Source organism: Peromyscus maniculatus, chromosome 21 (assembly GCF_049852395.1).
Source record: "Peromyscus maniculatus bairdii isolate BWxNUB_F1_BW_parent chromosome 21, HU_Pman_BW_mat_3.1, whole genome shotgun sequence".
Lineage (NCBI taxonomy): Eukaryota > Metazoa > Chordata > Mammalia > Rodentia > Cricetidae > Peromyscus > Peromyscus maniculatus.
Genome location: NC_134872.1, coordinates 38,528,621 through 38,540,892, shown reverse-complemented (window position 1 = coordinate 38,540,892; position 12,272 = coordinate 38,528,621). Strand labels below are relative to the sequence as shown.

The window sequence follows — 12,272 nt, the reverse complement described above, 5'->3', positions numbered from 1 at the left end:
ATCTTACCTTTGTCTCCCATGTACAGACTAAATTGTATGTGTGTATAGCTAATAATATACCCTGGTGTTATTTAAGAATAACGTATAACATTTAAACATCTTGATTTATAATCTCCCAACATAATATATTGCCTGAATCTCAAGAGCTTTGAAGTTTGTATTGCTTATTTTAAATTTGATGGTTCATTCAGCTAGTATAATTTTTATATGCCATGTATTCTTGCTCAGGAACGATTAGAACAAGAAAAAAGAGAAAGGAAAAAGCAAAAGGAAAAAGAAAGAAAAGAACGCTTAAAAAAAGAAGGGAAACTGTTAACTAAGTCGCAGAGAGAAGCCAGAGCCAGAGCTGAAGTGACCCTTAAACACCTCCAGGCTCAGGGTAAGTAGTGATCTTCAGAGCTTTTCTCATGCAGTTAGATCCCTGATACAGGAACATTAGTTCAGGGATGTGGAATTGAAGCTGTGGGAAAGGTGAGGAAAAAATGTAAGGCATAAGTGTATAGTGCTGTTGTTTAGGAGAATGATTTCTGTGCTATGATGGAAATTTGTTTGCAGATCATAAATTTCCATGAACTTGGCCCTCCCACACCAAGAAACAAATAAAAATGAAAGTGAGACCTTTTAACCCGTTTCACTGATTATCAGCCCTTTCCATTTTTGTTTTATACCCCTTATCCTTCTGAGCACTTTTTTTCCCTTGGGGTTCTTTAAAGTGACTCATAGACATTTATTTTATATTTTTTCTCCCATATTATTTGTACATGTAGCAAATAAGTATTTTACTTAGCATAATTAGAATATATATTATTACTAACAATAATAAATTTTTTTCAGAAGATTTTTGTAGGTGCATGCATATGTGTGGTCATGGAGGTCAGAGGTCGACACTGTCTCAAATGCTTCTCCACATTTTGTTTTTGAGACAGGGTCCTTGTCTGAACCTGGAGCACACCAGTTTACTAGAGTAGGTGGCCAGTGAGCTCCAGGAGTCTGTCTGCCTATCACCTCCCAGTGCTGGGGTCACAAAGGTGTGCAATACTGTGCCTGGAGTTTTTGTTTGCTTGCTTTTTAGTGTAAGTGCTGGGGTCTGAACTCACATCCTCGTGATTGCCCTGTAGGCGTTTTACCAATTGAGCCATCTAGTCTGTCCCCAAATAACTTTTATTTCTGGTTTTCTTTTTGTTTTCATTATTTTCCTCCTATCTTTCAAATGTCTTACAAATAGTTTAAATCTGGATCCAGATGTGAACCACAGATTGTATTTGGTCGATAGGTTTGCCTCTCAGTAATACCACCTACCTCCATTTTGATGTGTCATTTATTTATTGACAGTACTGAAGAGTTTACTAGAATTTTTCACATTCTGAATTTTGTCTAGTTACATTCTCCTAGTGTTGGTAAAATACTGTGCTCTTGTATTTTGTAATTTCTTAGATCTCACAGCTTGGCTGTTATTAGTGATGCTGTGTACTTCTTTACCTCAGCGGTGCTGAGATGGGCTTTCTGACTGGTTGCAGTGTGAGGTTTGACAAGTAGCCCTGTTTACTATAAAACAAAAGAAAACAAAAGCTAATCCCTCAATAATAGTTCTGATGTACACTGGGTGGTGATGTTTTATTCAGTATTCTTTAGGAATTACAACATGGGTAATAATGTAATTTTGCCTTTTATTCTACATTGAGTTAGCCAAGATCTGTAAATAAGAACTTTTCCTGAAACAGCTTTTATGCAGGAATGTCACAATAAGTGCTTACTTCTTTGCCTCCTAAGGTTTCAAAATAATCAATCAATGTCTGACAACCTTCAAAGGTGACCCATGAGTTTAATTTTGTCTTTTGTTTCTGTGAATATATTAATTTAGTGGACATAATTGATTTTATTTCTTGAAGTCAAAATGCCTTTGATACTCATTGTATCATCTTCTATCCAGTGATTTTTTTCACATTACCACAGTGTTAATTAACTTCTTCCTTCCAGGTTTACCTGTGTTTTTTGTTGTAGATCTAGAATCAGCTATTACCCAAAGAGCTTTGGTTCCTGTCCCAGTTAATGGTGTTTAAAGATGACAAATTGGTCATATAATTGTGTTTTTAACAGTAAGATTTAAAATAGTGTCTTTACTCCATTGAGAAGACTTTATTTCTGGGTCTTCCCTAATTTCTTCCTTATATTCCATAAGCTATTATGCTATCGTCACATAGGACTTGGTTAGAATTGTATCAGTAGCTCACTTATTGTGTACTTTGTAACTGATGCTGTGATGATCTTTGACACTGCTTTTCCCATGTAGAAATCATATCATTTGAGTCCTATCATACATAGGAAGTAGTGATTTACTAAGCTTAAGCAGTTTACTCAACATTCAGAGCTGAAATTTAAATGTTTTTTTTTTTTTTTGTGATGAATTCTTTATTATGTTTGTACTTAGATTTCAGAAAATTTATTCTTATTTGGGGATACAGCTTTAAAACCAGTGGTGTTAGAGGGTACATTTGTTTATAGTTAGTACCCAAACATCAGATGTGACTGGTGACTATCTAGAAAGCTAAAAGCCTTTAAGAGATATTTGGAATGGAACAGGAAGAGAAGAAGTTTTCCAAGCTCAGAAATGCTGTTTTATGGAGTAGCTAGAGATAATAATTAGATGAAAGTTAAGATTTTAAATTAATTTGGTATCAGTCTTTAGAACCTGCTTGGAAAAGATGGTTTCTTAAGAGGCATCTCTGACCCTGGTCTCTTTTCTCAGTCTTTATAATGCTGCCTAGTGCCGACAACTTCTGGTTTCCCATTGTCTAGAATTGGAAAGTTTTAATTCCTTAGCTTTATAAGAAAGGCTCTCTGACCGGGCGGTGGTGGCGCACGCCTTTAATCCCAGCACTCGGGAGGCAGAGCCAGGTGGATCTCTGTGAGTTCGAGGCCAGCCTGGGCTACCAAGTGGGCTCCAGGAAAGGCGCAAAGCTACACAGAGAAACCCTGTCTCGAAAAACCGAAAAAAAAAAAAAAAAAAGAAAGGCTCTCTGCAGTCTAATCATGTGAACCATCTCAATAAAAGATCCTCTAGTGTTCTCTCACTGTATCTTTGAAAGGCAGCTCATTAAGTAGAGATAAGTTACTGCATCCATTGCCTTGCTCATTAAATCCAGAATGTGTTCTTAGCTATCTACAGGGGCTTTCTGATAATTCCTGTGAAAATTGCTGCAAGTTTTCAGTCAGCTGCTAAGTTTATTGCAGAAAAAAGCTCTTGGAGAACTTGAGTATGATGTCTTGGTTTGCTAGCTCAATAGAATATCTGAATGCACAGAAGTGCTGGTGTTGATCACAAGTGTAGTGTTTTAAGAATCCCTGTCTAGAAGAATAGTCAGTTGATTGAATCTGGGGTGATATCCAGCCTGCAGTCTCTGCATTCGGCTTAAGCTTTTTACCTGGTGGATATGGGCTGCTAGTCAGGGAAGCTGTACTATATACTTTATATAGCCTCTTTGTTTGGCTTAATATGTTTGTCTTACCATAGTTTTAACACTGATCATTGCAATTCTAGCCTTTATCAGTACCTACATGTATATACATATATTCTTATTTTAAAGTTAAAAATATTCTTAGTTTTGTTTTTTACTTTATTTAAAATCCATACTATATAATTTCTGCTGCTGCCTGTATCATAAAACTTCTGGCCAGATTGAATGTCTGTGTTAGCTGAAAGGGGTTCTGAGTGTCTTTTGGGTGTGTTATAGGAATAGAGAAGAGGGGTTGTCATATGAAACCATTCACTTGTAGGTCTGTACCAGTAATTGTAAGCTGAGAAGAGTGTATTTCCTTCATACTTAGTAATGCTCCAGACTAGGTTTGACTGGTTTGCTCTACTGTCTGAATTTAATATCTCTTTACTTCCTTTATTTGGGAGAAAACATTAAAATAATAAAAATGATAGCCATGAACTCACACATAAATAGATTAATGACTTGAAATTAGAATTTTTTACTTTGTAAGTCACTTTATTCAATCTTACTTGCATTGCTTTTTAAAAAAATAATGCAGCAAATTGTTACTCATATTCATATAAATTGACAAGAAAACAAAAGCCCAGTAGATAAGTTATTTCAGTGAGGAGGAGGCATAATCAGGAAACAGACATAATTTTGAAACATGATAAAGAGAAAATACATAAAGATAACAGTGAGAATTACTTGGCAGTTCACACTGTTAGAAGAGCCTGTGGGATTTGGACATCCACCCAGGGTTTCTGGCAGTGTCAGTTTCTACAAATTTCGGAGAACAATTTATTTATCTATCTATCTATCTATCTATCTATCTATCTATCTATCTATCTATCTATCTATCTATCTATCTATTTTTGAGACAGAGTTTCTCTGTGTAGCTTTGCACCTGCCCTAGAATTCACTCTGTAGCCCAGGCTAGCCTCGAACTCACAGATCCGCCTTCCTGTGCCTCCAGTCCTAGGATTAAAGGCTTGTGCCACCACCGCTCGGCTCTTGGAGAACAATTTACCAATACACATAAAGGATCATTGAAAAACTTCCTTAACCCTGTCAGAAAACCAAGGAAATGTGGACTGTGGAATGTTTAGTTTAAAAAGAAAAAAGAGTATGACCTTTTACATAGTCACCTTTGCATTTGCTTTTCACCAGTTACGAAGCTGGCCAGGAGGCACAGAGCGTCATTATGACTCTTTGTAAAGATAATGGAAACTTGCAGTCACTTAGTAGTAGTTTTCAGTATTTCTATGATAAAATTACCACAAATTACTACTTAGCAGCAACACAAATTTTCTAACTTACAGTTCTGTAACTGAAAATTGGAACTGGACTGAGGTGTTGGCAGGACCATATATATTAGAGCTGTCAAGTGAGAATCCATCTGTGGTCTTTTCTGGCTTGTAGAGGTCATCCACATTCCATGGCTAGAGAGATTGCTCCATCTTCAAGGCCATCAGTGTTCACTCTAACTTTTCTTGTTCAGCCTTCTCTCCCACTGACAGCAGCCTCTATGGGAAAGGCTCTTCTTGACTCAAGAAAGATTATGTGATGAAGTTGGGGATAATTTCCACGTTTCACACAAGTCAAAGTACTTAACCTTAAATCATGTTGTAGTAGTTGTCTTCACTGTCTATATCCTCCTTCTCCTCCTCCTCCTTCTTCTCCTCCTCCTCCTCTACCATCTCATCGTCTCCACTTGTGGGATGCACATGAACATCTTTCATGAGGATCGATCCTTGGTCTGCCTTCCACAGTTAAAATATGTTTTCATTTTCTTTGTGAGTTCTCTAAAAGTGCAGCATTTTATTTGTGTCATGTTTCATCCTGCCTTTCAAAGATCACAATCTTTGCTGACAGAGTGATTAGCATACTACTCTGGTATGCACAGCAGGACCGGATGCTGCTGTTCTGGTTATAGTCAACTTGTCACTTTAGTCCTTCAGTGTGAGCATTGGGGAAAACAGCTGGTTTATTTATCTTAAGTACAGTCAGGAGACAAGTGGTGGTAAACTTTGTATTCCTAACGGTGTATTTGAAAGAGTAGATAATAAGCCCTGCTTTTCTCTTCTGGCATCCCTGTGAGATTTTTAGAGGCAAGTTAGCTTCATCTTTTGTCAGCTGTGCCCTAATTCTGTATTTTGCATCAGTAATTGATAGCCCCAGTTTATAGACTATATCATAATGGTGAAAGTTTTTGTGGTCCTTTAGGGAATGAGAGGAAAAGAATTTCCTAGAATTTTCTTTGAGCTGTAAAATTTTAAAACTTTCTTCATTTTGAATTGAGCACATTATTGCGTAACAGTATATGAAATTAGAATAATACTCACATTTGTTTGCTTAATAGTGGCCAGAGTTACTGAGTAAGGGATCCCTCATAATAGAAAAGTTAGAGGAAATTCACTTCTACTTTGCTGAGTGATAGCCACACTAGTGTTATGGATTTAGAAGACACCAAGAGGCCATCTAAATAAACTCTATGGAGTTGTAATTAGCCCATTCCTAGTCCCATGGTCAGATTTGGAGCTGAGGCCCAGTTAAAGGAGGAGGACTGCTTTTAAAGGCAGAAGGCCACTATCTTCCTGCAGATGTGTGCTTTCACATTTCACAGATGTGAAATATTCAGGCCTTTTGCATTCTTGGACTTCCTGGTCTTAACAGCCTCAGGTTACTCATAAGACTGGCCTCACACCTATGAGTCTCCAGCTGCTTGCTATACTAGTATGAAACTTCTCAGTAATCTTAGAATAGAAAACTGTAGAAAGAATGTAATCTTTTTAGCAGAGGGACCAGTAAAACAGTCTCCTAAGATGTAACGATATGGGTCCAGCCTGGGCTACCATAACAAGTTCTAGGTCTGTCTGAACTAAATTACAGGACCCTATCTGGAAAAAACAACAACAAAAAACCAAGCCAATATCCTCCCAAAATAAATATATATGGGGAGAAATCTACAAGTTTTGGAAACTAAACAGTGCATTTCTCCTTACCCTATTCAAAGAGGAATGCTTACTGGAGATGAGGAACATCTTACAAAAGGTACAGGGTGAGGTGGGGGAAGAGTAGCTTTAAGAATTTTGTAACTTAAGGGCTAGTTCTTGGAAATGATCAATAAAATAACCCACTAGCTGCATTGACTAAGAACAACAAACATTTTAAACCAATGTCAGTAGTGAAATGGAAGGTACTACTGTGAACAATTACATGCCTGTCTATCCAAAAATGTAGATGCAGTAGAACAACTTTAAAAAGGTACAATCTATTAAATTTTACTAAGTTACTTTCCAACAAGGAAAACAAGCTCCCAGGGACTTTAAAAAATGATTAAGGAGTACGTTGGACCAGTTATTTATACTATGTTCCATAAATAGCTTATATGTTTTTTGAGAACACTTTTACATACTGAGAAAAAGTCATTTCAGGAGAGGATATACAGACTATATATAGCTCCAGATTGGTCTGAAACTCCTGTCAATCCTTCTTGTCTTGGCGTCTTGAGTATTGGGAATATAGGTATGAGCTACAATAACTGACCATTTACAAACTTACATGAGAAAGCTTTCAACAAAAGTTTAGCAAAGTATCTCTCCCCCCCCCCCAGATAAATATGTGGGTATATGTAGGCATCTACTTAATATATCTATATAATCTCTCATTATAAATTTGATATTATCCTGGGAATGCAAGGCTGACTCAATATTTGAAAATGAATCACTGTATTTTTTCATATCAGCAATCTAAAAAATAAAAGTTACATGATACATATCAGTGAATTCAGAAAAACCATTTGACAGAGTCATCATTTAATATAATATTTACAAACAGTATCAGTGAACTTAACTTGACGTTTTAAGACATTAGTCTCTTTCTGCTATCCCCCAGCCCCCCCCCACCCCCCCCCAAAAGGCACTTCTCATGTTAGTGGTGAAGAGTTAAAAAAGAGACCTCAAGGCCGGGCGGTGGTGGCGCACGCCTTTAATCCCAGCACTCGGGCGGCAGAGGCAGGCGGATCTCTGAGAGTTCGAGGCCAGCCTGGGCTACCAAGTGAGTTCCAGGAAAGGCGCAAAGCTAAACAGAGAAACCCTGTCTCGAAAAACAAAAAAAAAAAGAGAGAGACCTCAAAAGATGACCTGGTGGGTAAAGACAATTTGCTCTGCCAAGCCTAACAACCTGAGTTTGATCCCTGAGATCCACCCACATGATGGAAGGAAAAAAATGGATTCCCACAAATTGCCCTATATTGCATATATATACTGTGGTGTGTGCCTGTATGTGCACACACAAAATTAATGAAACCCTAACATAATGGAAAAGGCAGGACAGTCTTTGCTTGCCATGGTCATCAGTATTGTGCTGTCATGTCCTGGCCTGTGGAAGTGGGCTAAATGACTGAATGGCAGCAGACTGGAAAGAAGCAATGAAACTGTCTCTGCAGGTTATGATTATCAGCATAGAAAAATCCTGTGCATCTCCTGCATCCAGACAACTGTAGCACCGAGGGTGAGGTTCGCACGGCTGTGAATGGCAGATCAGTATGTAAATGTCAGTTGTATTTTCATGCCATCAATTAGCTGCTGAAAATTAACAAAACCAAACCAAATTTGAGCAGGAACATTTACTGAACCAATCTAAAAAGAAAGCGAAAGAATTATAAACCTATTATTCATAGTATCTAAATCTGAAAACTACAAAATAGCAATTAGTAAATCAAAGTAAGGACTGTGTGAAACATATAATTAATACCATGAGACTCAAAACTGTGAAGCTTGCAGAATTGGTCTGTTGATTCAGTGGAATCTCAATTGAAGTCACAGAATGATACTTTATGGTGCTCTGTTACCTGTTTCTAAAACGCAGATATGATAAGATTGAGTTAGAATAGCCCAAAAGACCTTGTTTTGAAACTTTTTAGGTTTATTTAAGCTAGGTATAGTGGCAGACACCTTCAATTCCAGCACTTTGGGAGGCAGAAGCAGGGAATTTCTGAGTTCAAAGCCAGTCTGCTCTACTGTGTGAGTTCCAGGGCACCCAGAGCTACACAGTGAGACCCTGCCTCAAAAAAACAAAACAAAACACACACATTTTTTAAAAAAGTTTGTTTATTGTGTGTTGTTAACTGCATATATGTATATGGCATGTGTTGTGCCTGGTGCCCACAGGAGGGCATTGGGACCTTTGGAACTAGGGTTATGGATGGTTGTGTGCCACCATGTGGGTGCTAGAACCAGAGCCTAGTTCTCTGCAAGAACAAGTGCTCATAACCACTGAGCATCTCTCCAGCCCTACCAAAAATGCTTTTGAAAAAGGAGAGTAATTTTGAAGAATCAAAATATTTGATTTCAAGATTAACTCTAAATAAATCTTTAAAAAATACTCTAAAGCCCCAAGAATCAGTATAGTGTTATATTGGCAAATGGGCAGACAAGTAGATTAACAGAATAGTGTCTGCAGATGACAAAGTGATGTTATTTTCCCTGGTATCGGGAAATTCAGGAGATGAAATACATGTAGTTCTTATAACAAATGATACTTAAAACAATTGAATGTCTGTATACAGAAACTTGTCTTTATCCCCACTTTAGATTGATAATACCTAAATATTAATTCAAAATGGATCTTAGTGCTAAATATTATAAGCCAAAACCTTTTGGAGAAAATATTTAGGCAAAGATATTCAGATAATGACTTTGAAGGTGTATTTCAGGGGCCCGGAAGACGGCTCATTGAGCCGTCACCAAACCTGAGTCCAGCTCCTGAAAGCCACATGGGAGAAGGAGAGAACCAACTTCCACAAGTGTCCTGTAGCATTGTGGATGCCTACAGACACACAAATGTAATACAAAAGTAACCTATAAAAGGAAGGAAAATTCACAAACACCTTCCTATTGAATATTTTGTAAAGACTATTGAAGGTATATAAAACTTTATCATTCAGCACTTTTGAAAAACCAGGAACTCCATTTATAAGCTCACAAAAGATTTGAATGACCACTTTACCCAATAACCGTAAACATGAAAAGAATTTTCAATCTTAGTCCACTTGAAAGAACTGGCAGCTTTGAACAAAATTAAGCACATATTTAACTTCTATCTCATTCAAGAGAAATACTCATGAAGAAGCCTGTGTGAAGATAATCACATCTGCTTTCCTCATAACTAATCTAAACTAAAAATGATCAGAAGCCCTTCAGCTGTTAAGTGGATTAATGAACTGGTGTAATACAAAAGCTCAGAAATTAAAAGATGAAGTACTGGGCCAGGCATGGTGGGCTCACTTTTAACCCCAACACTCTGGAGGCAGAGGTGGTCAGATACTTGTGAATTGAAGGATAGCCTGGTCTACATAGTGAGTTCCAAGCTAGCCAGAGCTACACAATGTGACTCTGTCCAAAATAAAAGTACTGATGATTTACATATCCATCACGATGACAAAAGCCTGAGGGAAGATGTCATTTGTGGACATTTTAGGAAAAGCTGAACAGTATGGTTAGAGAACAGATGAGTCAGCTCAGACTAAGGGGGCTTGGCTACTTGAGACAGTACATGGTAACAGAGTTGCTCTGCTTCTTCATGGCAGCGGTGTTTGCAAGATCTGTGCACTTGTTAGCTCTTCAGTGTGTTTGAATGTGAATGTACAGATACCCTGTGCAGAAGCCATAGGTTTCTTTCTGAATGACCTTCAATTTTAGGGTGCGTGTCTTTGAATTGGATAAAATGTCCTTCTTTTGGTTTCTTGAGACAAGGTTTTTCTTTGTGTTGTCCTGGAACTCACTCTGTAGACCAGGCTGGCCTCGAACTCATGGAGACTGGCCTGACTCTGCCTCACAAGCGCTGGGATTAAAGATGTGTGCCACTACTGCCTGGCTTAAAATGCTGTCTTTTAAAGTATTTTCCTTTTTTAGAAGTGTTGAGATGAAACAGGGTCTCACATGTAGCCCACATTGACCTTGAACCTACTAGGATGATGGCCCTCCTGCCTTTACCCTCCCAGGTGCTGGGATTGCAAGTGGGCTACCATGCCTCATATTTTAAATACTTTACCTCCAGTATCAAGTAAACTGTATAACGGTATAAGCCTTAAATTTTCCTCATTTACCCTCTTAGGTGTTGAAGTGCCATCGAAAGACTCGTTGCCAAAGAAAAGGCCCATTTACGAAGATAAAAAGAAGAAGAAAATACCACAACAGCCAGAAAATAAAGAAGGTTTGTTTATGAAGTAGCCTTTGGTTTAGAAAGGTTACACCTGTCTTTTTCTCACAGCTTTCAACAGAAAGTGCCTTTCCACAAGCATGCATGTGTGTGAGATGTTGAGGACCGAGTCCAGGGTCTTTCTGAGCCAAAGCGGTTCTATTATTTGGCTCCATCCCCAGTCCCCAGCACTGCATTTTTCTACCCATTGTTTCTTACCATTTTAATCATTCTCACTTGATTCAAATGAGAGGCAGAAGAGAGAGTACTTGGGTTGTTAGAGAAGAGTGCTCAGGAGCTGAGACTGCTTGCTGCTCAACCAGGAGGCCTAGGTAACAAGGTGGGCCTCCCACCAATGAGAACTCCAGCTCTCAGGGACCCAATGCTTCTTCTGGCCTACACACAGGTGTGCACATATATTCACACACGTAAGATAAACCTTCAAAAAATACTTGAGATTGAAATATCTGCATCTTATGTGAATAATGTTACATCTGAAAAACAAAAATATAAATTATTTTTCTTCTTGCCCTGTGATTTTATATTCTACTTGGGCAGAAACAGTGATTTCCTTTGTAAGTGGTATCAAATGTTTCCCAGACTTAGAAAGACGCGTGTTCTTACATCAAGAATTCTTATACTGTCCTGAATAGGATATTTGAAGAGAAATAGCAGACTGCAAAATGTGACTAATACACTTTCTGCTCCCTTTTAGTATCTGAAACCTTGGAAGTAAGTGCTGCTGTGGAAGTTGTGGAGCAAGGAATACCAGAAAAAGAAGAGACACCCCCTTCTGTTGAACCAGGCCAGTAACATTAGTTTTCATTAATTCCCATTACATAGTGTTCATGACTCAGTAAGCTACCATCATTAAGTGGTTTGGAACCAAATAAATTACTAGCTTAGATGGTTTTCTTCATTATTTCTTTAGCCCATCTCTCTTCATGTCCACTTTGAGAAAATATCCCAGCGATACTTGAATCAGCTTTGTTTCTCTTTAGTAGTGTCATTAAAATGTCTGTTGGAGACACTGAAGGGTTTTGGAATGCTCCCCCCCCCTTTTTTTTTAAATGGGTCAAAAATTTCTAAGCCTGAAGTTTTTACCTTATGGTATGAAAGCAAATTAGGAACATCTTTAGTTACAACACTGTAAGAACCATAAAACATATATTTTGAAACCTTAGAGGTTAGCTCCTATTTACTAATCCATATATGTTCAGCTTATTAATTTGTGTGTGTGTGTTTATACATATACCTTGCAAGCATTGGCAAAAATTTTTTACTTTTTTCTTTTTTAGTTAAATGTTGTTCTAAAAGATAAGTCTGATAAGAGCAAAATAAAAATCCTGTGTCTAATGCATGAGTTGAAAGTTTTAAAAGAACTGAGTTCATTCATACATCATTTTAAAATCTAAACATTTTGTTGCTTAGGTTTCTAATTTAGTTTATTTGAATATAAAATCTGGTTTATACTTAATTTATGGCATGCTAGGTATAGTGAAAAGAAAATTCCAAAGAAAACAGCTACATAAACATTTTTTCATAATTGAAGCAAGTTTTTTTTCTCTGTCCAAACATAATTCAGCACTTTTG

At 37.6% G+C, this 12,272-nt stretch overlaps 1 protein-coding gene across 2 annotated transcripts in view; it reads left to right on the top strand.

The window, feature by feature from the left end:
- The window catches only part of Eif5b (eukaryotic translation initiation factor 5B), a 53,598-nt gene that overhangs the window by 21,336 nt on the left and 19,990 nt on the right, over nt 1-12,272 (top strand). For both annotated transcript variants that reach the window (XM_076557442.1, XM_076557441.1), the window contains exons 6-8: nt 229-379; nt 10,596-10,694; nt 11,395-11,484. In XM_076557442.1, the coding sequence (XP_076413557.1) occupies nt 229-379; nt 10,596-10,694; nt 11,395-11,484 (340 nt within the window). The remainder of the gene's footprint in view (nt 1-228; nt 380-10,595; nt 10,695-11,394; nt 11,485-12,272) is intronic.